Source organism: Hevea brasiliensis, chromosome 1, assembly GCF_030052815.1.
Source record: "Hevea brasiliensis isolate MT/VB/25A 57/8 chromosome 1, ASM3005281v1, whole genome shotgun sequence".
NCBI classification, from domain to species: Eukaryota; Viridiplantae; Streptophyta; class Magnoliopsida; order Malpighiales; family Euphorbiaceae; genus Hevea; species Hevea brasiliensis.
Window position 1 is genome coordinate 3379447 of NC_079493.1, and position 26370 is coordinate 3405816.

A 26370-nucleotide genomic window follows, 5' to 3' on the forward strand; every position below is an offset into this window, starting at 1 on the left:
CAGTATCTGGCCAACTAATATCTGGGTCCTTGGTGATGGTGTGTAGGATGAAGTTGGCTGGACACCTCTGTACAGGAGGGGACTAATTAACGGGGGTCATTTGTTCCTGCTCTATGAATTTCACTTGCAATTATCCGCGGATACACTTACCAAAGCCTCTGATTATCTCTTTATGATCATTATTATCATTATTTACTTATGGGGAATTAAATTACATTCTTTATTCCAATTGCTATGATTCCAATCGATCTATGGAGCAGAGGGAGCCCGCAATATCGATGAGAAATGAGAGGATGAAACATGGGTCGGAGGATACACTTGAAGGTTTTTGGTGGGCCAGTAGGACCTACCCGACTGACAAACCACCAATTAGGGTCTTCATCAAAATAACTATATCATTACAAAAGGGAAAAACTCCAAAACAGCTTATTTCGTAGGAATGTGGCAAGCAGTATCAGGCATTTACCCAAAATACATTAACAAAGTAAAAGCAAAGCAATCATGCAAAGTCTTTATTTGCCCACACACACATCTTCCCTGTTTTTTCTGCTTTTCCAAGCAAACTAGTTGCTCCAATAGTCTCTCTCTCTCTCTCTCTCTCTACTAATTCCCCCCCACCACCTTTCTAAGAAAGATAAGGCTACTTCCAGCTAAGTTTCTCTAACAAAAAATGATACATTATACCTAACTTATTTCTCTCCTATAAAAACCCTCTGCTCTGCCCTCTTTACATATCAAACTCTTGTAGTGTTGCAAGTTAGGACTACATATAGTTTTGCATTCTTTTTAGTAATATAGGCCACCACAGCCAAAAAATACTATGGTGGCAAAATTTCTCCTATTCTTCCTCCTCTATTGCACCACCGCCCTTGCTCAGGGTCCGGCAGCTGCTCCGGCACCAGCTGGCCCCACCAACGTTACGAAAATCCTGGAAAAGGCCGGCCAGTTCACTGTCTTTATTAGGCTTCTGAAAGCAACCCAAGAGGATGTCACATTGAATGGTCAGCTCAACAACACTCATAATGGGATAACCATGTTTGCACCAAGTGATAGTGCCTTTCAGAGCTTGAAAACAGGCACTCTCAACTCCATAAATGATCAAGAAAAGGCTGAACTTGTGCAGTTTCATGTCATCCCAACATATCTATCGAGCTCCCAGTTTCAAACTGTGAGCAATCCTGTGACCACACAGGCAGGATCAGGCGACAGATTTCAGCTTAATGTGACCACCACAGGAAATGCAGTGAATATCTCTACAGGACTTACTAATACAAGTGTATCTGGAACTGTCTACACTGATGGCCAACTTGCCATTTATCAGGTGGACAAGGTGCTACTTCCTATAGACATTTTTACCCCTAAACCTCCACCCCCAGCACCGGCACCGGAGATTCCTAAGAAGAAGAAGGCTAAGAGTGCAGAGAGTCCAATTGTTCCTAAGGATATTTCTGGAGAAGTAAGCTTTATAGTGAGTAACAATGTGGTTTTCTTTGGAGTTGGTATAGTTAGTGCAATACTTTCTTTGTGACGCAAAAGGCTTTTGATGAGGCATGTTGGGGTAAGGTCAGTTTCCCAGTGGTTTATGATTTTGCTGAGTTGGGTTGATGAATATGGTGGTGATGATGATCAAGATATGGTGAGTGCTTTTGTATAATTTTTTTTCCCCAATCAATTGTATCATTTAAGTTGGTGATCAAGATTGAATTTCTATGTTTTCTTTTTTCTTTCTATTCTCTTGGGATTTTAATTATTCCCAATTTTCATTTTCATATTTAATGTTCTTTGAGAATTTTGTAACTCAGTTAGTTTGAAAAAGATTATGCATCAATTGCCCTTTTTTTCCCATAATTGTTCATTCTGAAAAATATTTTATTTTCTAGTATTTGAGATATTCAAGAAAATAGGCAAATAAAAAATATATTTTTTTTGACAAAGTGAAAACTAAATCATTTTTAAAAAAAATGACTCGCTCTTTTCAATAAGAAAAAATCATTTTTCATTTTTAAAATTTTAATAATATTATTAAAATGTGAAAACATTTATACATATATATAATATAAATACATATCATTGTTTAATATTACAATCAAATAATAAAAAAATATTTTCATAATTTTTTTAAAATTATTTTTTATAAAAAATATTTCATATATAAATTATTTTTCCCAAGTCATACAAATTATTTGTTACATATAAACCATGTAAGCCATTAGGCTAGTAATTTAATAATTAAATGTATATATTGTATAGTGTAAAAGGATATGAATTCAAACCTTAATAGTCTGATAATTCTTTTCTTAATAAAAATTTTTGAGGTATCAAATTACACAAAACATACCTATACAATTCATTTGTATTCTTAAAAAAAAATAGAATATGAATGGAATCGAATTTTAAGAAATAATAATAATAATAATAACTCTTAGAAAATATATGGAGAAAACTATTGTGATTAGAAGAAATTTCTAGCAGGGTTACTCAGACTATTAAAGGGAATTCGGTTCACAAAGCTGGTTGTGTATACCTCGTTGACTCGAGAAGCATAAATTATTGAGGACACAATCATAGAATTGTTGGTTTCTTATTTGGTACACATCATTTGGAATCATTAACTATGACGGTGAATTTCTTACCAGAACCGCAAAGCCTTATCAATAAATTTGTTGCACTTTGCATACTAGCTCCTACAATGTCATAGGCCAGAGGGCCAAAATAATTGCCATATTTCAGTATATTAGACTCCACCCAGCCTGTGAAGGAAGTAGAGGTGTGCCTTAAATAACGCAATAAATAAACTAATAGTTTTAACATGATTTATACAAGGAAAAAACAGCTCTTGTGTTCAAATTTTAACATCCTGCTTTTTTTTTTTATATGTAGACTTAAGATATACAACAGCTTAATGACGAGAATGGACCGGTGGTAAAACTATATCAATTTTAACAGAGTCCGTTTTTCTATATAAGCCACTCACACACTCAATCCACAACCAATGTGAGATCCCGAAGGATCAGTTCATGGGACACGACAGGCTCACTCGGGGACCTCAACCCACAGACCACATCGAACTTACGATTCCCTCCTTTTCACTCAGGTTCCATTTTTTTTTACGTAGACAAAAGACACATAAAAGGTTCAGTGACGAGAATGAACTGCTGTTAAAATCATGATAGTTTTAACAGTCTGTTTTTCTATATAAGCCACTCACACACTCAATTCACAATCAATGTGAGATCCCGAAGGACCAACATCCTACCTTGATCCAAATAACTTCTAGGCTTTAAATCATGCACATGCACTAAAAATGATTAATCCAAGTTATTTAGTAATTAGAGTCAAGTGTTATATTAACCCATTTTATCTTTGCTATCTTACTGACGTGGAAACATTACACAAATTCTCCATAGGCCCTTTCTCAACTATGGAGGAAAGAAAAAGAAAAACCCCAAGTTAACTTTTGAGATTGCAGCAACTTTTGAGATTGCAGCATTTGGATCTGTTAATCTAATCTAATCCACTAATAAATATCATTTTTATTTCATATATATATATATATATATATATATGTATGTATGTATGTATATATGTATGTGTATATATTTCGATTGATTGGATCCATATGCAATTACTGAAACTATTAATCTAGTCTCATCCAAAAATAATAGAAATTTGTCAATGTTGAAGGACTTACCTGCCTCATAAGTATACTTATGTAAAGTTGTAGGTTATTGTTTGATTATAAAAACTGAATAATGCAGCAAATTTCTATTTGTATTTAATTAATTTTTTTAAAATAAAATGCTGTGTTTAAGCATTCCATTATGCTGTAATATTAATCTATTGAACAAATGATTTGTGGCATGATTAATTCATTAGCATTATTAAATTTACTTTATATTTCTCTTTGCTATTATGATAATCAAAGTGAAAGAACATGCATGATGGCTCCAATAAGAAATTAATCATAACACTGCTTTGACATTCTATCTTTGATTTGGCATATAATAAACAGAAAGATGCTCACCTGGGCAGAACCCATTAGAAGAAATTATTGGGTAGCTGATATATATATAGTCAATCTCTTAGCTTGCCTTAGTTGCAGCATGCTTAGAAACTCGTGGAAAATTGCCAATCCAAATCCTCTGCTGCTATAGAGTTTTGCTTTGTAGTTTGTGACTTACTGTGGTTAACGGGTTGTGCTAGCTTATTTGGATAAAAGGTAGAACTTGAGGGTTAATTTCTTGTTCTGCTACTCATCAAATAATCTGAGGGATTTGGATTGAGGCAGCTGAAACTGAAGTGAATCGAACACTTTCTTTAGCTAAAACGTCACAGAAGAGACTCTCTCAATGATAAAGCCATCCTTCCTGCTTGATACATGACAAGCCTCGTATCAGCTAGCAATTATGCACAATCCTTATTTGCCAATGTACCCACTTGAAATCTCCTCATGTTCTTTCTGCATTTCCAAGCAAGCTAGTTGCTGCAACGGTAGTATATCCCTCTCCATTAATAATTTGATATACCCTTCACCTTTTGAAGTAAGATGAGGTACTAGAAATCTAATTTGTGTAACTAAAATTGCACTTTACACCTTGATTCTATGATTGCTATCTTCCCTCACCACAATATAAACCCTCCCTACCCCCTCTTTGTACCCCAAGCACTTGCACTTGCACAAGCACTAGCTAGGGCTGGTTTCCTTGTACATTTTTTGCATTTGTTTCTAACTCCTGCACAACTATGAAGCAACAGTCTTTCTTCTCTTTTTCACTTCTTGTTATCTTCCTTCATTGCACTATAACTCTAGCTCAGTCTCCGGCTGCTTCACCAGCCCAGGGACCGGTTGCTGCATCCCCTCCTCCTCCAGCCATAACGCAGCCACCAGCTGCATCCCCAGCACAGCCAGCTTCAGTAACTGCCCCCACCAATGTCACTAAAATCCTTGAAAAGGATGGCCATTTCACAGTCTTCATCCGCCTTCTAAAATCCACCCAAGAGGAAAACCACTTGCTCACTGTCCTCAACAACTCAAACAATGGTCTAACCATCTTTGCACCAAGCGATGGCTCGTTTTCAGGCCTCAAATCAGGCACTCTCAACTCCCTAACCGATGAAGAGAAGTCTGAGTTGGTGAAGTTTCATGTAATTCCTACATTTCTATCAACTTCCCAGTTCCAGACTGTGAGTAACCCAGTAGGAACAGAGGCTGGAAGTGGTGGCCGTGTAGCTCTCAACATTACTACTTATCCCAATTCAGTGAACATCACTACAGGACTTACCAATACAAGCATTTCTGGCACCGTGTACACAGATAACCAGCTAGCCATTTACAGGGTCGACAAGGTGCTACTTCCAATGGACATTTTTACTCCCAAGCCTCCAGCTCCAGCACCAGGACCAGCACCAGAGAAAAAGCCCAAGAAGGAGGCCCCTGTAGCTGATACTCCTGTTGTTTCTACTACTGTGAATACTTCTGGTGCAGTAAGTTGTGCGCATTATCATGTGGTTCTCCTCGCTGTTGGTATATTTGCTGCAATATTTTCTCTGTAACCATGCACAAAAGGGTTTTGATGGTTTCATTTTTTTGAATTGGATTGAATGGTGGTGATCAGCATTGTGAGTGCTCTTGAATAATTGCCATTTTTCCTTTCAGTCCTATCTGTATCGTTTTGAGTCTGATTATTTAGGATTGAGTTTGAGGTTTTATCCTTTTTCTCATTTTTTTTTCAAGTTTTTATATGTATGAGAATATGTAATGAAATTTACTTGATCATTTTTCATTTTAGTCCTTATCTCTGTTATATAAATTTTTTTAAGAATTTGTTACCATGAAATTAAAAGTAATTATTTATGTTTGTAGATTGAAATTGATGGAGCCTAATAGATTGAAATTAACTCGTCTATTAACCCAAAGTGGGGTTTACTTGTCAGGGAAAAGGGCAAGAGGTAAAAAAAAAGCTCTAGCAGTTATGGACTAAGCCAATTAAAGTGCAAGATGTTGATGAAGGATTACATCATTGAATCCAACAGTATTATGTGGAACCTATGTTTTTGCTGTATGGACCAAAATTAAGTGCAAAATTGCAGTTTAATTTATAGTGGTCATTTCCATGTTATTGGTTATATTCAAACTGAGTTCTACTTTTATTAAAAAAAAAATCAAATTGATTTCCTGGAAAATTCTTATTTAGACTCGTTCTACTATGAATTCAAGACACATACATGTGATACTTATTTATTTAATAAATGAATCACACCATACATAAAAAAAAATCCTTGAGTTGCTGATAATTTATAATTAAATTTGTAATATTTCAAATTCATCAACTTCAAAAAATAATTAATTCTTGTTTGCAATTGAAGCCTGGAGTATCTAAACACTTTCACAAACTCATTCCCACTGATGTGGAACATTACAAAATTAATGATTAATGAGATCATGAAATTGTTTCCAAGGGGATATTGTAATGGTGAAGATTTGATATATTTATCATCATCTAATGCAGCTAGCTTGGCGAAAAAGGGGTTGAGAATTAACTGATTCAATCTGACATTTTAACTGAGGTTGATATGTTTAAATTAAAATAAAAAATATAAAACATTAGGACTTCCTATTGTTGAGAAGGCCTCCAAGCCATCAGATACACTGTGCTGAAAACTGGAGTGAATTATACAAAATGGACAATATAAATCAGCAAGCCCCAGTTGAGAAAGGTATTGCGCAGCATCTCTCTTGGGTAAAAAGGTTAGGCTATTTGCCAATCATTGTAACTGAATCTATAATCATTTATAGATTGATTGAGCTAAACTGAATCTATCACAAACCTGTTCATGTGGGTTGGACTATGACTGCTGAAACTGAGTGAATCGTGCACATTAATTTTCAGCTAAAACGTCCCAGTGAAAATGTTGTCCTTCCTTTTTGATGCGGACAAAGCCCATTTTTCACATCCATGCACAGATTCATTTGCCCACACACGCACTTGAAATCTTTCTTTTTCCAGGATAAATCACACCAACTTCAAAATATATCTCCTGTATTTTTTTCCCCTGCTTTTTAAGCTAACTAGTTCATTTTTAGCAATCATATCTCTCTCACCGACTATCACACCAAATTTCTTTTTATCATTTATAAAAATCCCACTCTATCAGCTCTTTACACATCAAGCACTTGTAAAGGCAAGATTTTCATTATCATTTTAACATCAGCGCAGCCCAAAACCATTAAACTATACTACAAAGATGAAGCTCCAATCTTTTTTCTCATTTTCACTTCTTGTTCTTCTTATTCTCTACCTCCACTCAACCAAAACCTTGGCTCAATCACCAGCAGCCGCCCCAGTGCAGGCACCGCCAGTTGCCCCATTACAACCACCGCCAGCACCCCCCGCACAAGCACCATCTGGAGTACAGGTAGCGGCATCTCCTGGCCCTCCGACGTTGTCAAAATCCTCGGAAAAGCTGGTCACTTCACTATCTTAGTACGCCTGTTAAAAGCCACCCAAGAGAATTCTGAGTTACTTTCAGAGCTCAACAACGCTAACAATGGAGTAACCATCTTTGCTCCAACTGATAATTCGTTTTCAAGCCTCAAAGCAGGAACTCTTTGTGAGTAATAAGAGCTCAAAATATATTTTGAACTACTGGGAACACATACTTTATTAAGTACCGAAGCCACTAATTTATACAGAGTAATGTTGAAACTAAAATGCAGAAAAATCTGCTATATATCAGCCTAATCTCAACTAATATTTGACTGGTTTATTTTCCTAAAGAATAACAAAACATAAACTGAATTTATTGACAAATTCAATGGCATGATACATAACACTCCTCATTGGTTTTGGAGCTGCATACACCAAGCTTTTGTCTTAAGAATTCATATCTAGCTTTAGGCAGAGCCTTAGTTAAAATATCAGCACATTGATTTTCTGTCCTGCAATGGATCAGCTGCACTTCTCCTTCTTTTTGTACATCTCTTAGAAAATAAAATTTTATTTTGAAATGTTTTGTTTTGCCATGAAATACTGAATTATTAGCTATCAAAATTGCAGCTTGGTTATCCACAAATATCTGTGTGCTTTCTTCTTGCTTCATTTGCAAATCTATAAGAAGTTTTCTAATCCAAAGTGCTTGATTCACAGCAGCAACAGCTACCACACATTCTGCTTCTGCTGTGGATTGTGCTATGACTTCTTGTTTCTTCGAACACCAAAAAAAAATTCCAGAACCAAAGCTAAAGCAATAACCTGAGGTGCTTCGCATATCATCAATGCATCCAGCCCAATCACTATTTGAATAACCATGGACACTGAAATTTTTTACTTGATTGAATTTTATTCTGTAATCAACTGTGCCTTTGACATATCTAAGAATCCTCTTCGTTGCTTGAAAATGAATTTTACTAGCACAGTGCATATACCTGGATGGCAAACTTACTGCATACATGATATCTGGCCTAGTTGCAATCAAGTACATTAAGGAGCCTATTAAGCTTCTATACATCCTTTCATCAACTTTTTCAGCACCATCTTCTTGACAAAACTTCTCCTTTTGATTCATTGGAGTTGCAGTTGACTTGCATTCCTCCATATTAAGTTTTTTGAGTACTTCTTTTGCATATTTTTGCTGGCACACAAAAATTTCATTTTGCTTTTGTTGTATCTGCATACCAAGAAAGAATGTCATATTGCCAAGATCTGTCATTTCAAAGACATCTTTCATTTCTTCTTTAAACTTGTCAATCAGCTCCTTTCTACTTCTTGTTGCAAGCAAGTCATCAACATAAAGAGACACCGCAAGTATTTCATCATAAACATTCTTGATATACAAAGTAGAATCACTTAGACATTTTTCAAAGCCCAAGTTCTCTAAGTGTGTATCAATTCTGCTGTACCATGACCTTGGCGCCTACTTTACGCCATAGAGAGCCTTCTTCAACCAATATACCTTCTCTTCTTGTCCTTGAACAACGAAACCTTGTGGTTGCTCCACAAATATTTCTTCCTCCAAATACCCATTTAAGAAAGCTGATTTGACATCGTATTGGTTTACAACCCAACCCTTTTGTGCGGCAACAGCTAGTAACATCCTTATGGTATCCATCTTGGCAACTGGTGCGAAAGTTTCAGAAAAATCTACCCCGAACATTTGAGCATACCCTTTGACTACAAGCCTTGCCTTATACTTGTTTATAGAACCATCAAAATTGAGCTTGGTCCTATAAACCCATTTAACTCCTATAGCTTCCTTATCTTTCGGTCTGTCCATCAATTCCCACATTTGTTTTTTTCGATCATTTTAAGCTCCTCCTTCATTGCAGCTATCCATTTTTGTTCTGTTGCTGCATCTTCATATCCTGCAAGCTCCAACACAGCAACATTACACCGTTGATAAATGTCAGAAAGTGTTCGGGTCCCTCTAACAGGTTCATCATCGACATCATCGTTCTCCACATGAGGCTCAGTCTGCTGGTCTATCTGTAATGCCCGCACTTTAGATAGTTCGTATGTCCTACTGTTCCGGTGACCAATGTTTGTCCGGACAGCTAGAATGTCTGAAACTATATTTAAACCAGAGTGAGGAGTCATAAATAAATCAAATGAAGATAAGAAAAATTTAGGAAAAATTTAAGTAATACAATTTTAAAAAAAAGTTAAATGAGCCATAGCCACAGCGATGGGTAACCCTAATGGGAAGTGACTGTGAAGATAGTTGTTGACCCTATACCCATGGGAAAACCCTGTAAAATAATTTTTAGGACTCTAGTGAAGAATTATTGAGTTTTAGATGGCATTAGAATGCCAAGAAAATGCTCAGAGAATTTTCTAAATCGGTATAGACAATTTTAGTCCGATAAGCAAATCGAACGGCATTTTGGTCATTTCACATTCAGATATGATTTTTGACCAACTTGTCCAATTAAGTAGGTAAATTATATGACATATAAATATTACAAAAAAATTTAATTAAAAATGAGTATAAATGAAAGAATAAGATAAATGAAAGAAAAGCTTAATAATTACATCATGCTTGAGTAAGCATGATGCAATTAAAAAGCTCTCCACCAATCACCTTGCATCAAGCCATTATAAACCAATTTAAAAAGAGATAAAATAAGAAAAAATCGAAAAGAAAATCTGCACTTCATCTTCCCAAACCAACCGAACCACCCTTCTCTCTCATACCTCCATTTTAATTCTTCCTTCTCACTAGAAATCCCTTGTAAAAATACCATAAAACCACAAGCTTGCTTCACAAAACCTGCTCTTTACATCTTGAACAACCTCTAGATAGCAAAAAGAAGGAGAAATTAAGAAGTTTTGCAAGCTTGGGATTAGCTCAAATAGAGGTTAGTGCCATTCTCTCCTCCTTTCTCTTTAAATTTCATATTAGGAGCATAAATTAGATTAGAATTTGTGAATTTTGCATGTTTGGATTTCATTGAATTTCGACAGCATTATGGGGGTGGTAACTTTAATGGTTTTGATGGATTTAAAGTGGGGTAGAGATGGTATTTGATGTGTAGATGTGAATTGATAGTGAATTAACATGTTTAAGTGATATATGTTGCATGAATTGGAATTTGGGAATTGAGGTTTGGAGAAAAATTAGGGTTTTATTCATGTAATGGTGAATGAACATTTTAATGGTCAATTAATGACCATTTGGTAATGTTTGACTACAAATTGAAGTGAATTGTGGCATTAAGACTTGATTTGGTATGTTGCCCCTAATGTACTAGAATTACTAGACTTGAGTCCAGTGTAGTTAGGTTACAATAACTTGATGTGTGTAACTTCAATTGGTACAAGGCCAATTGAAGGTAAAACTAGACATATAATGACACAACTTTGATGAAAAAACTCTGTCCAGAAAACTAACTTAGAATGACCTAAAAATTGACCAAATCCGGATAACCAATTCTGGACTTGATAAAAGTGACCAAATGAACATTCATTTGGCTATAACTTTGTGTAGAAAGGTCCAAATGACCTGATTTTTGTGCAAATGGAAAGCTAAGACAATTTAAAACAACTTTCATGAAGAACATAAACTCAAATTCTGACCATAACCTAATGAAATTGTCTACTAAAATTAGGACACCAAAACTGCCAGCACCACTTCTGCCCAGAAATTTTGAGTAATGACCATCTGGCCAGTTATGGTAAAAATACCATAACTTGAGTTACAAAACTCTAAATGAAGTGATTCAAAAAGGGAATTAAAGAAGACACATTAAGAAACAACTTTCATGAAGAAAGTTTAGCCAAATTCCCACTGTAGCTTAGTCCAATGGAATAGTGAACATGAACCATGAAATCTGGAAATTTGAAATAACAACCAATGGGATATGAATTGAGTTTGGCAACTAGTGCCAACAAGTATAAAGTTCAAAATGTGGTATCTAGGTGAAATTAGAAATAACAAATCTATTATATATTTAAAATTCAACAATTGTGTTTAAATAGTAAAATGAATAGTAACTATCAAACCTCAAAAACAAGAAATTAAATAATTAACTTTATAAAATGCCCTAGTATGCCTAGAATGATTGGTTTGGATAAGTTGGTATGCCAATAGGGTTCTGATAGCAGTACTGCATATGGTTTTATACCATTCTATGATTTATGGCATTTAATGCCATTTCATAATATTATGGTCTATGGCCATTCTGCTATGCTTGATACACTTGGCCTTGTGCCCAATGATTATTACGGCTCATTAGCTGTTCTGTTGTACACCTGGAGACACTTTGTGACCGATGATGTGATGGGCCGAGGTACTTGATATCCAATGCCAGTTTACCCATTTATCCAGTCCGGTCAATTTGCATAGGTTACTTGGGCAACTAAATTAAGATTTAATAAATTATTATCAAATAGTGAACATAACAAGTACCAACTTGATAATATTATTAATAATTATCAAAATTTTAGGTTACATAAAATATCAATATAATACCTGCATATTTATTTATTTTAGTTTATTTTTATTTTATATTGGCACTACTAAACTTTATGCTTAGCACGTCGCTTTTTGCCACGCGTAGGTACTGAAGATTTGGACTCAGAGCCCAGTAGACCATAGACTGGGAGTTAGAAGTTTTTTATCTGCATTTGGGTCTCGAGTGTCACCTCCTCAGCAGTACATATTCTGATAGAGTCCACCAGTTTGTATTTTATTTTTGATCCTTGTAATTAAAATTTTGGATATGTAATATAAATTATATATTTTTATACATTAAATATGCACATGATGTAAATTAATGAAGTTTGAAATTTCATGTATAAATTGTGTATGAATGAAAATATGATGGAAATGCCATATGGATTCTGGTGAGTGATACTTATTGATGGTCTGAATGAGAAAATGGATTTGAGAATATATATATATATATGAAAATGATTGTTTCACACAGGTGGAAAATCGTTAAATTATTAAGAAATTAGGGAAAACTCTGTCAGTTTCTCCGATAAAATAATTAGATATGAATTTAAATAAAATTAAATGTGATAACCAAGTATATAATGAGATAAGTTAAGACGCTTCGGTACATTGTGTGGCATGCCTTACTCGACTACACTGTAGATGGGTAAGAGGTGTCACACAATCTCCCAGCTCCAGCTATCTGACTCATGAAATTGGACATCTCTGCTGATAATAACTTTGTTATTTTCTGATAAGTAGATTCTGTAGGCTTTTGAGCTTGAGTTGTAGCCTACAAAAATTTCAGGTTTGTCTCTCTTAACCTAATGAATGTAAGAGAAACACAAGCGACCAAAAGTTTTCAGATTAATAAATTCTGGTTTGTAGTTGTACCAAGCTTCAAATGGAGTTCTTTTGTGCAAAGCTTTTGTTGGAAGTCTGTTTAGTAGATAAACTGTTGTATTTGCTGCCTCGGCCCAAAATCTTTTTGGTAGCTCTTTGTCATAAAGTAAGCACCTTGCCATCTCCATAATTGTCCTGTTTTTTCTCTCTACAACACCGTTTTGTTGTGGCGTGTAAGGTGCTGTCAACTGATGATCAATGCCTGCATCTTGACAAAATTTGTTAAATTTTTTAGAGCTATATTCAGCTCCATTGTCTGATCTGATCACCTGCATCTTGTAGCCACTTTGAGTTTCCACAAAGGCTTTGAACTTCCAAAAAATGTCAGCAACTTCATATTTAAGCTTCATAAAATAGATCCAGCAAATCTTGAGTGATCATCAATGAAAACAATATAATACTTATTGCCATTCAAAGATGATGTCCTCATGGGTCTTGCTACATCTGTGTATCAATTGTAGTTTTTGAACTGCCCTCCAAGCTTTATTTTGTGGAAAAGGAAGCCTTGTTTGCTTCCCATATTGGCAAGCAGCACATGTAGAAAGCTCCTTTCCCAACTGAGGCAAGCCTTTGACAAGGTTGTTTTTCTTCATAAAAAGTATAGCTGCATGATGGAAGTACCCCAATCTCCTGTGCCAAAGCATTGTATTGTTGTCTTCTTCATGTATAACTGGTTGTGCTTCTTGCATTAGATCTAAGGTAAAACTTTTGTTTTTCATTTGAATGTTGAACACAACTCTGCCTTCGGCATCTTTAATAATGCAACTTTTATCTTCAAACAGCACCTTATATCCTTTTTCCAACAACTGAGCAATACTCAAAAGATTTTGATTAATTTCAGGAACATATAAAACATCTGAAATTAATTCCTTTGCCTTTTACAGCAATATATGCTCCATTCCCAATTCTGACTTTGAAGATAGCAGTATTATGAAGCTCTCTAAGGAGTTCACAATCATATGTCATGGGGTTGGTACAACCACTATCCACAAGCCAACTTTCGGTTGAGCTACTAGTGGTAAGGCATGATATTACCAACATCTTCTCTTCTTCATGTTGATTCTGAACAGCCTTGGCTTCTTCATGTTGCTATTGAGCCTTGTATATTTTTTCTATATGTCCTAACTGACCACACTTATTGCATTTAACATTAAGCCTCCACTAACATCTTCTTCGTGGATGATTGTCCTGTTTGCAATAAGGACAAGATAGAAAAACTGAGTGTTACTTTTGTTGTTGTTGTTGTTGTTGTCAGCAGAACCTTCAGGCTTGCTGTTGCTTTTCTTATTTTGCTACCATTGTAATTTTGTGATTTGGCTTGCAAAGCACCCTCTACAGTTCCTTCTTGTCTCATAAACCTCCTATGTTCTTGCACCTGTAATGCATTCAACAATTCTGCTACAGTGATGCTTGACAGATCTTTTGAGTTTTCCAAAGATGATATTGTAGTTTCAAACTTTTCATGAATCGTGACTAAGATTTTTTACACAATTTTAGAATAAAAAAAGTCAGTACCCAGTAGTCTTACCCTGTTAACTATGCTGAGTAGTCTGTCTGAATATTTTTTTATTGTTTCTGATTCTTTCATCTTTTGCAACTCAAATTCTCTAATCAAATTCCTCTAATCCTCTCGTCACCTTCATATTCTTGCTTCAAGAAATCCCATATTTCTTTAGCTGTTTTGAGAGTCATTATTCTATTGAAAATTATGGAAGAGACTGCTGCAAGCAAGCTTGCTCTTGCTTTTGATTTTCTTTGCCTCTTTTCTTTATGACTTTTGATTTGTGCAACGGTTGGATTGTTCGGCAAAGGAGGAATTTCATACTCCTGTTCTACAGCTTCCCACACATCAATAGCATCAAGATAGGCTTCCATTCTAATAGCCCATACCTGATAATTTGAACACTGGGGGAGCAATCGCAGTGAATGAAGTTTCTAAATTCATCTTCAATGGGTTATAGTTTTGTGTTTGTGCAGGAGGAAAGTTTATGGGTTGTGTTTTTGGTCCCTCAAGATGTAGCTCTAATACCAATTTTTAAGTAATAAGAGTTGAAAATATATTTTGAACTACTAGAAACACATACTTTATTAAGTATTGAAACCACCAATTTATATAGCGTAATGTTGAAACTAAAATGCAGAAAAATCCGCTACATATCAACCTAATCTCAACTAATATTTGACTAGTTTATTTTCCTAAAGAATAGAACATAAACTAAATTTGTTGACAAATTCAAAGACATGATACTTAACACTCTTAAATCCTTAAGCGATGGACAGAAGGTTGAGTTGGTCAAGTTTCATGTAGTTCTTACTTTTATTTCAAGTTCTTTGTTCCAGACTGTGAGTAACCCTGTAAGGACACAGGCAGGAACAGGTGGCCGATTATCACTTAATGTCACCACAATAGGGAGTTTAGTGAACATAGCTACAGGGCTCACCAATGCAAGCGTTTCTGGAACAGTATACATAGATAATCAGCTTGCTATTTATCAAGTTGACAAAGTACTACTTCCTTTGGACCTTTTTACCCCTAAGCCCCTGCTCCGGCTCCAGCATCTGGACCAAAAAACTCTATCGAGAAGGCTCCTACTGTGGAGAGTCCTACTGTTCCTAAGGATCTTTCTGGTGTAGTAAATTCAACTGGGTACAATAATGTGGCATTTCTTACAGTTGCTATAGTGACCGCAATGTTTCATTAAGAATTCAATCTTTTCTCCCTTTTTTTTTTAATAATTTTGTGGCTATAGACCACTGAATGATGGTCATCTATCAAGAAGATGAGTGAGTGGTGGAGAAGATGAAAAAGATACAAGAGTTCTTTGCTTCTTTCGTTTGGTTGCCCTACTCTGGATCATGTAGGCTTCATTTTTATTCTGGTTAAGAAGTCTTTGGGTTGTGCTTTGTAATCGTTGCTGATATTTTGATTTTTTTTTAATTAAAACAAATTTTTTCTACCAACAAGTGGTTGAATTAATTGTCGATTTTTACCTGCAAGATAGGAATTGGAATCCGCCTTTACCTGAATAACATTTCCAATTTAAATGCGAGAAAAAGTGCATATTTAGCACAACTCTTGAGATTTTGAATTAAACTAAAGAATTGTATCGAATCGGTAGGAATCATGCGAAACCAAAGTTATTTTAATACTTTGGTTCGATTCTAGTTTTTCATTAAAAACCAAACTAGAATCGTATCAAAACCAAACCAGAATTATACCGAACCGAAATCAAACCAAGAACCAAATTCATACATATGTTTTTCCTATTTTTCTAGATGTATTATATGCCTTTAACACACACACACACACACCCGCGCGCGCGCGCACACACACACACACACACACACACACACACACACATATATATATATATATTAATTATTGGACCTAGGGGTCTTAATCCATGTGTTGATGATAATAAACAATTAGTGTGCTACTAATCTACTTTGTAAGTGTTTGTATTAAGATTGTAGGTTCCAAGTTCAAAATTGAGAAATTGTTTCAAATCAAGATTGAAAGAGAGTAAGAAATTTAAGCAAAGATCAAGGAGATACTACAATGTAAATTTTTCTTTTATCTTGTGAATCTCAATTGGTTGGTTATGGTGACTCAAGTTTAGATGTCTCTAAATTTCTTAGTGTTTCTATTTTCAATTTTTCTTGACAAAGGGGAGTAAAATGAAATTTTCACTTTTGAGAAATGCGAATTTATTTCTGAAAGTGTTTTCATTGAAAAATTTATCAAATTAGCTTTCCAATGGTTCAAACGGATAAAAAATCCGAGTTTAAGTCAAAAAGTTATGAGTTTGTGAATCTCTAAAGTTTTGAGTGTCTCTATTTTTAACTTTTTCTTGATCAAGGAGAGTAAAATGAAATTTTCACTTTTGAGAAATGCAAATTTGTTTTTGAAAGTGCTTTCATTGAAAAATTTATCACATTAGCTTTCCAACGGTTCAAAGGGATCGAAAATCCAAGTATGGGTCAAAAAGTTATGAGTTTTTAAAGCCTAAGTGCCATTTTGTCCAAAGAGCACTTTGGCAATCGAAAGTGGAAACTTTGGTAGCTGAAATTCACTCCTTAAATGATGGTTTTTGAGTGTTTAAGCCCTTTTTATCCAAAGAGTACTTCGGCAGTCGAAAGTGGAAACTTCGGCAGTCGAAAGTGGAAACTTCAGCAGCTGAAGTTCACTTTTTGAATGGTGTTTTTTAGCGCTCCAACTTTCGACAGCCGAATCTGGGTTTCTGAAACTCTATAAAATAGAGTTTTGGATGGTTGAATAGCCATATTTGCATTTAATGCACCCTCAACAGTCATTTTCTTGCCAAAACTATAAATAGAAGCCATTTATGACTGGAGGAAGAAAATAACAACTATTTCTTGATAATTGATTGTGTTCAAAAGATTTTTCCTTCTTCTCTCTCTCTAGAACTTGAGCTACCATAATTGATTATTGAGAGTTTGATATTTTGAGCTGTAATTTCTTTATTCTGAGAGTTAGTTCAAGGTTGTTGCGAGCATTCATTATAACTTGAGTGTGATAGAACATTAAATTGCTCTTAAGTGTAAAGGGATTTGTAAAAGAGTAAGGGTTTGCTCTTGTGATGATTATAAGGGGTTTATTCTTCACTCAAAAAAGAATTTTATTGGAGTTAACTCTCAAGAAGGGCCTTGAGGAGAGGACGTAGGCTTGGGATAACTGAACCTCTATAAATTTCTTGTGTTCATTCTTCTTTTCCCTCTTCCTTGTGCTTATTCTCAAAATTCCCTCTTAGCCTTCAAACTTTTTAATTAACACCCCCCCCTTCTCTTGGATTGCTACAAGGGACAACAAGTGATATTAGAGTATGTCTCCAAAGACTTAATCATCTTGGAGCAAAGATCAATGGCAACTCTCAATGCACAAGAAGGCTAATCGGTGGTAAGACCTCCCTTCTTTGATGGGAATGACTTCTTATATTGGAAAAATAGAATGTTTTATTTTCTTGAATTAGAAGGAGTTGACATGTGGGATATTGTAGAGAATGGGCCATTCACCGCAACTAAAATTTTAGATAGTGTGCATTTAACTAAGCCAAAGGGTGAATGGAGTGAGCAAGAGAAAAAAAAAGAGTAGCTCTAAATGATAAAGCTATTCATATTTTATTTTGTGCAATAAGTAGAAGTGAATATAATAAAGTATGTGTGAAGTCTACTACCAAAGAATTTGGGATGCTTTGGTGGTTACTCATGAGGGTACTAGTCAAGTGAAGGAGAATAAGATGGATTCTCTCATCTATCAATATGAGTTGTTCAAGATAAAATCAAATGAGGCCATAAGTTAAATGTATGATAGATTTGTGGAGATTATAGGAGGAATTAAATCCCTTAGGAAGACATTCACGAATGAGGAGCTAGTAAAAAAGATTCTAAGAAGTCTTCCTAAGGGGTGGCTACCCAAAGTAACTTCACTCAAGGATTTCAAGGACTTAAGCAAGGTACAACTTGATGAGCTCTTGGGAAATCTCATTGACTATGAGATGACCCTTAAAGGAGAGCAAGTGGAGGACCCACAAAGCCAAGAAGAACATTGCCTTCAAAGTATCTTCCAAAAACTCAAGTGATGAAAATGATGAGTTTGATGAGGAAGAGTTGGCTCTAGTGACAAGGAGAATAAGGAAAATGCTCTTCCAAAACAAGAAGTTCATCCGAAAGAGGAACTTCAAGAAGGACAAGTGTGAAAGTAGCAAAAGAGATCATCCCATATGCTTTGAATGCAATAAGCTGGGTCACATTAGAATGGATTGTCCCAAATTGAAAAAGCCTTTCAAGAAGTTCAAGAAGAAGGCACTTAAAGCAACATGGTATGAATTAAGTGACTCTACAGATGAAGAGATTAGTGATCAAGTTACCCAAATGTGCTTTATGGCAATGGAGGAAAGCTTCAATGAGGTAACTTTAAATGATGATGTTGTTGAATTTTCTTATGATGAACTAGTTAGTGTTCTTAAAGTTATGAATGATGAACTAGAATTAAGTCGTAAGAAGAATAAACTTTTGAAAAGTGAGCTTGCTAGTTTAAGGAAGGAAAATGAGACCTTATCTAAGGATGATAGACCTTTAGATAGTAATACGCAAAAATCCTTAGATGAGCTCTCATTAGAAAATGAGAAGTTGAGAAATGAAATTACTGAGCTAAAAAATTCTCTTTCCAAATTTGCCAAAGGAAAGGACAAACTTGATGTAATTTTAGGCTCTCAAAGGTCTCCTAGCATCAAGTATGGACTTGGTTATAGCAAATTTGCCCAAGCACCTCCTTCCAAGACCATTTTTTAAAGCATCTAGTTCTAGTGGGCCTAGTCCCCAAGTGCCTAGTTTAAAGGTGTCTAATCCTAAAGGACAAGAACCAAAGATATCTAGTGGAAATGAAACTAAAAAGACTTCATTTCATCAATATGGTCTTAGACAAAATGTAAATAGGACATATAAATCTAGAAGAGTTGCATCTAGGCCAAACTTTCATAGGGGATATGCTACTAAGCCTCATAACTATCATCACACTCACCATGCCTCATGCTCACATGCACATAATGGACTAAAAAAGAATGGTCACATGAGACCATATGCACATTCTCATGCATATAAACTAAGATCGATAAGGTTTAATTGTCATTGTCATTATTGTGGCAAGTTTGGTCACACCAACTATAAGTGTGCCATTTGGAAAGTCCATCTTGGATTTGGTAAAATATTTGATTCAAGTGATGGAATTACTAACCCCCAAGGTCCCAAGTACATTTGGGTACCTAAAGTAAATTGAATTATATTGTGTAGGTGTGTTTGAAATCCTCAAAGCTTTAAAGCAAGTGGTATTTGGATAGTGGATATTCAAGACACATGACCCAAAATGCTAACCTTTTCCTTTCACTTGAAAAGAAAGATAGAGGTGGGCGAGTGACCTTTAGTGACAATGGTAAATGTAAAATTATAGGGATAGGTAAGATTGATAAGAAAACTCCTCAATTCTTGACAAAGTACTTTTGATTGATGGTTTAATTTGCTTAGTGTTAGTCAATTATGTGATAAAGATTGTAGAGTCATTTTTGAGTCTAAATCTTACTTTGTGTCTAGAATGTGTGATAATAAAATGTTGTTTGTTGGTGAAAGAATTGAAAATATTTATGTTGTTGATTTCCATGCTTTGTCTAACAAAGATGTCAAGTGCTTTGTTTCTATTAGTGATAACTCTTGGACTTGGCATAGAAGGCTTGCACATGCTAGCATGGACCTTCTTGCAAACTTGAACAAGGATTAGGTAGTTGATGAGCTACCAAATATTAAGTTTCAAAAAGATAAGGTGTGTGATGCATACCAAATGGGTAAGCAAGTCAAGAGCTCTTTTAAATCTATTCATAAGGTATCTACTTCTAGACCCCTTTAATTGTTGCATATGGATTTATTTGGTCCTACTAGAGTAGCTAGCTTAGGTGTTGCATATTATGCTTTTGTGATTGTTGATAACTACTCTAAGTAAACTTGGGTTGCATTCCTTGCTCATAAGGATGAATGTTTTGATTTTTTTGAGAGATTTTCAAAAAAGGTACAAAATGAAAAAGGTTTTCAAATTTCTTCTATTAGAAGTGATCACGATAGAGAATTTGAAAATGAGAGATTTGAAAATTTTTGTAACTCACTAGGGATCACTTACAACTTTTCTTCTCCTAGGACTCCCCAACAAAATGGTATTGTTGAAAAAAAAAATATGACTATTTTAGACATGGGGAGGACTATGTTAAGTGAATATAACTTGCTTACTTATTTTTGGGCAGAAGCCATTAATACAGCTTGTTATGTTTCAAATATAGTTTTGATTAGACCTTTTTTGAAGAAAACCTCCTATGAGTTATGGAATGGCAAGAAACCTAAAGTAGGTTATTTTAGAGTTTTTTAATTGTAAATGTTTTATTCTGAATACCAAATCTAATCTAGATAAATTTGACTCCAAAACAGATGAAGGTATCTTCTTAGGGTACTTTATATCTAGTAAAGCATATAGAGTATTCAATAAGAGAACTTTAGTTATTGAAGATTCAATGCATGTTGTATTTGATGAAGATAACCCCCTTTAGTCCTAGAAAGGACATTTCTTGTGATGATGATATTGTAGGTAATTTTGATTAGTTGACTCTTAGAGATCTTCAATCTAGTGAAAATCAAGATCAACTCAAGGAAGATCTCTTAAAGGATTTGGGAGATGATGAAGTTAAGCTTCAAGAGTAACAAAGTCAACTAGTTTCTCATCAAGGAGTTCAACAAGATCTACCTAAAGAATGGACCTTAAAGAAAGATCATCCTAAGGACCTAATCACTGGTGATACATCAAAAGAGGTAACAACTAGATCCTCTCTTAGAAATATATGTAATAACCTTGCATTCATTTCTCAAATAGAACCTAAGAGCATAGACGAGGCCATAAATGATGAGGGTTAGATACTTGCAATGCAAGAGGAACTCAACCAATTTAAAAGAAATAAGGTTTGTGATGCATACATTTTACATAATCATTTAGGTTTAATTTCATAGCCATTTTATTTGATTATTAGTTACTTTTAGCTAATTTCATTAGTTATTTAGTTAGTTTTTCGTAATTGTCAGTTTTGGATTAATTTGTAATTTTTACTTTATTTTGTAGGAAAAATGGTGTTTTTGAAGGACTGAAAAGAAATTTTGCCATTGAGGAGTGACTTCTACAGCCAAAGATGTCAAAAACAAGTTTTCAAGTTGAAATATGCATTGACAAAATTGCGCATAACTTGCCGCATAAGCTATGCAGATCCGCATGAGGAGAAGAAACACTGTTCCAACACCTGCCGAATTGTGCATAAGGAGAGTGCATAGCCTATGCAGATTCACGCCTCCCTTATGCACTCTCACGGAATTGTGCATAACCTATGCACCAAGTCATGCAGTTTTGCATAAGTGAACCAGAAACCAGTCGAAAACTGCATAAGGGACTGCATGACTTATGCAGTCCACTTATGCAGTCCCACAAAGAGTTCATTAATGAGCTGGCAGAAGATTCCCTCAGAAAATCCCTCCTCAAACACACCATTTTAGGGCTCCATGTCAAAAAATGCTATATATAGTCCCATTTCCCATTTTAGAAAGGAGGAAGCAAGGAGAGGAAGAAAAAGAATAGGGGAGGCAGCAGCTGAAGAGTCACTTTCACCTTCTACACCATTTTCAACCAAGATTTGGAGATTTCTTTCTTTTCATATATTTTTCCTACATTTCTAGTGTTTAGTTTCCTGTTTCTTAGCTTAGATTAAAGCTTTAATTTCATATAAACTCAGATTATCTTGTAAACATTATGGATAGTGAGTAGTTTTACCTTTGATTCTGGAGTAAGGGATGTAATATTTGAGATATTTTGTGGATTTTGATTGGGTAATCCATATTTTATGGTCTTAATGAGTTTTATTCATTTCTTGTGTGCTTAATGACATGCTTAGTGTAGGATCCCATTAAGTGATGTTCTTAATCCATGGTTGAGGCACCGAAAGGAGAAGGCCTTGTGATAGATAATCAAGAAATTGGACTTAATTAACTTAGACCTAGAAATAGGCTAAGAATTAAGAGGATTCACAGATTAATTGAAGAACCTAATGGGTCTTAATTAACTCTAACTCCACGAAAGTAGGATTAGATTAATTAAGGCACTCTTTGTCTCACTCGAAAGGGTATTCAAAGGATTTAAGAATTAATCTCCTTAAAACCCGTAAGTTTCTCAAGATTGGATAACCAATTTAAAATCCCAAAATAGCTTGAATATGAAATCCCGAACTCCGGAATCGCCTTTTTATCATTGTTAATTTCTAATCGAATTTAATTACTTGCCATTTTGAATATTGCCATATTTGAATTTTCTTATTTTAATTTGATGCAAATTTAGTTAAATCATTACATAGTTGAATAGATTATTGATTTTGCACATATAGATTTCATACTCCAATACCCATTAATTCATTGCTTTAATTTCAAAAATAGTTCAATTTAGTCAACTTTTTATATCAAAAATTCAATCATTAACACAACTCCTCGTGGGAACGATATCTTTTCTATATTACTTGTACGACCCGTGCACTTGCGGTTGGGCCACATCAAGTTTTTGGCGCCGTTGCCGGGGAGTTGTTTGTTTAAGATTGAATTCTTGATTATTTTAGTTGTTTATAGTTTTATCTTTGTTATCTTTTCATTTTGTGTTTGTTTGTTCTTTTTCAGGCATTTTTAATCTTTTATGAGAAGAGCTAGAAGCACAAGTGACACATCCTTATTGTTTAATCCTGAAATTGAGAAATTTTGTAAAGCCAACAAGAAAGAAACCAGAAGAAGAAAAGAAGCATTGAGAGAAACTGAATTAGAAGCAGACATGGCTGATGAAAGAATTAGAATTGGTGGTGGTAATGCTGGAAATGATCGAAACAATGAAAATGCAGCCCAAGGTGAAGAGGTTGTAAATGCTAATGTGCCTAGGGGAAGTATGATGGATCATGCTTTTCCTCATTTTGATGACTTGAGAGAAAGCATAACAAGACCAAGGATTGATGCAAATAGTTACAAGATGGATTTTGGAGTTCTTCAAATGATTCAAAATTCTCAATTTGGGGGACATCCTTCTGAAAATCCACACACACATCTGAAGAAGTTTGCTATGATTTGTGATATGCAAAAACAACCGGGAGTGTCTGATGATGCAGCAAGATTGAAGCTATTCCCATTCTCTTTGAAAGATAGAGCATTAGATTGGCTTGATTCTTTACCTCACAACTCCATTACAAATTGGGAGCAACTCACTGATGCATTTCTTGCACAATATTTTCCACCTGGAAAAACTCAAGAATTGAGGAATCAAATGACAGCTTTCAGACCAAGAGAGGATGAAACTCTATATGAGTCATGGATGAGATGGAAGGAATTAGAGAGATAATGCCCACATCATGCCATTCCGAAATGGATGATAAATCAGAATTTTTACACCAATGTCACTCCTACAATCAGAGGGATTATTGATGCTCAAACAGGAGGAGAATTTATTATGAAGCATGAAGATGAAACTTATGAGCTACTGGAGAAAATTGCAAAGAATACTCATCTTTGGAGTAGTCCAAGAGGACCAGCTCCAACTCAAAAGAGGCAAGCTGTTGGAATGTATGACCTTGATCCATTCAACATGATTAATGCAAAGTTTGATGCACTTACAAATGTTTTGGCTAAGAAGATGGAAGATTTGAGTATGTTGGTTAGTTCATCATCATCATCTGGAAGTTCACAACAAGTTGCTTATGCAGAGGGAACTACAAGCTGTGGAGTAGACTATGGAGAGCAAGCTGCATATGTTGGTAATTATGGAAACAAACAAATGGGGAATCCTTATTCTCAAACTTATAATCCAACTTGGAGGAATCATCCCAACTTTTCATGGGGAAATCAGCAAGGTCAAGTTCCAAATCAGAATTTTCAACCACAACAGCAACAAGGAATTCCATATCAGCAAAATAGGCAACCATTGCCTAATTTTCAGCAGAAAAATATGAATCCTCTACCAAAACAACAAGAACAAAGTTCCACCACAGAAGCTTTATTGCAACAGATTCTTGCTAACCAAACTAAGCATGATGAAGAGATGAGAGAGATGAAAACAAGGCTAGAACAGATGCAAACACATAACAGAATGCTGGAAAATCAGATTGCACAACAAGCGTCTTCCTCAGGTACCAAGTCTTTTGGAAAACTTCCAAGTCAACCAGAAAACCCAAGAGAGCAATGTCAAGCTATTACTTTAAGAAGTGGGAAAGTTGTAAGTGATGAGAAGAGTGAAAATAGTGAGAAGAGAGAAAATGAGAAAGAAACTGATGAGAGTGAAAAACAAGAGAGTGCAGAAAAATGTAAAGAGAAAATTGAAGAGAAGGAAGAGAAGTATATACCTCCAGAGCCCTACAAGCCACAACTTCCCTTCCCACAAAGATTTCACAAAGCCAAGCTTGACAAGCAATTTGGAAAGTTTTTAGAGGTTTTGAAGAAGCTTTATATAAATGTGCCGTTTGTTGATGCTCTTTCACAAATGCCCTCTTATGCAAAATTCTTGAAAGAAATTCTCTCAAACAAGAGGAAACTTGAAGATCATGAAACTGTAGCTTTGACAGAAGAATGTAGTGCTATCCTCCAAAGGAAACTTCCTCCAAAGCTCAAGGACCCAGGGAGTTTTTCAATTCCATGTCACATTGGGGAATCATGTTCTACAAAAGCTTTATGTGATTTAGGGGCTAGTGTTAGCCTTATGCCCCTCTCCATTTATGAGAAGCTCAATATGGGAGATCTTAAACCAACCCACATTTCTCTTCAGTTAGCTGACAGATCAATTAAGTATCCTGAAGGGATTTTGGAGAATGTGCCTCTGAAGGTTGGGAAGTTCTATATACCTGTTGATTTTGTCATCTTGGACATGGAAGAGGATTCTAATATCCCAATCATCTTGGGAAGACCCTTTCTAGCTACAGCAGGAGCATTGATTGATGTTAAGGGAGAAAAATTGACTCTTAGAGTTAGTGAAGAACAATTGGTTTTCAATATTAATAATACTATGAAGAAGCATCATTCTGAAGCTGATACTTGTTTGAGAATTGATATTATTGATGAGTTGGTTGAAGAACACTTCAGAAAGAAATATCCAGAAGATCCACTTGAAAATTGCTTGGTTCATGGAGGAGGCATAGACTATGACAACCCTCATGTGGCTGCATATGCTCAACATTTAGAGGGAAGTCCACCATTCATTTCTGCTCCAGTTTTTCAACTCACACAAAAGGAAAAAGTCGAATCTAAGCAACCATCGTTCAAAGAAGAAGATGCACCTAAGGTAGAACTTAAGCAACTTCCTTCTCAACTCAGGTATGAATTTCTTGGCACCAATAACACTTATCCAGTAATTGTAAATGCAAATTTAAGTACCTTAGAGGCTGATAAGTTGTTAAGAGTGTTGAGACAATTTAGGAAAGTCTTAGGATATACCATAGATGACATTAAGGGAATAAGCCCACACTTTTGCATGCATAGAATTAGTTTGGAAGAAAATTGTAAACCATCTATTGAACATCAGAGGAGGTTGAACCCAAATATGAAAGAAGTTATTAAAAAGGAAATTTTGAAGTTGCTTGATGTAGGGATCATATATCCTATCTCAGACAGTACTTGGGTGAGCCCAGTACATGTTGTCCCAAAAAAGGGTGGAATGACAGTGGTCAAAAATGAAAATAATGAATTAATTCCCACCAGAACAGTGACTAGTTGGCGAATGTGCATAGATTACAGAAAATTAAATATAGCCACTAGAAAAGATCATTTTCCACTTCCTTTCATTGATCAGATGTTAGAAAGACTGGCTAGGCATTCTTATTTTTGCTATTTAGATGGATATTCAAGTTTTTTTCAAATCCCTATCCATCCAAATGATCAAGAGAAAACTACTTTTACTTGTCCATATGGAACCTTTGCTTATAGGAG

General features: G+C 35.2%; 2 protein-coding genes, 1 non-coding gene and 1 pseudogene across 3 annotated transcripts; 3 read left to right on the forward strand and 1 right to left on the reverse strand.

The window, feature by feature from the left end:
• The first annotated feature begins 671 nt into the window (after positions 1–671).
• LOC110645432 (fasciclin-like arabinogalactan protein 12) lies at positions 672–1848 on the forward strand. The gene has a single exon (XM_058142163.1). It carries the CDS (start codon positions 821–823, stop codon positions 1526–1528), a length of 708 nt encoding a protein of 235 aa, XP_057998146.1. The 5' UTR covers positions 672–820; the 3' UTR covers positions 1529–1848.
• Positions 1849–4645: 2797 nt separating this feature from the next.
• On the forward strand, positions 4646–5788 carry LOC110645429 (fasciclin-like arabinogalactan protein 12). The gene has a single exon (XM_021798596.2). It carries the CDS (start codon positions 4744–4746, stop codon positions 5551–5553), a length of 810 nt encoding a protein of 269 aa, XP_021654288.2. The 5' UTR covers positions 4646–4743; the 3' UTR covers positions 5554–5788.
• Positions 5789–7015: 1227 nt separating this feature from the next.
• Positions 7016–15536, forward strand: LOC110645431 (fasciclin-like arabinogalactan protein 12; annotated as a pseudogene).
• Positions 15537–23707: 8171 nt separating this feature from the next.
• LOC131169824 (small nucleolar RNA R71) lies at positions 23708–23814 on the reverse strand. Its single transcript, XR_009140753.1, has one exon. It is a non-coding gene; the product is annotated as a small nucleolar RNA R71 (small nucleolar RNA).
• Between the last annotated feature and the right edge of the window lie 2556 nt (positions 23815–26370).

Coding starts and splice junctions, on each gene's coding strand:
- LOC110645429 (XM_021798596.2), top strand. CDS start 4,744: ATGAAGCAACAGTCTTTCTTCTCTTTTTCACTTCTTGTTATCTTCCTT.
- LOC110645432 (XM_058142163.1), top strand. CDS start 821: ATGGTGGCAAAATTTCTCCTATTCTTCCTCCTCTATTGCACCACCGCC.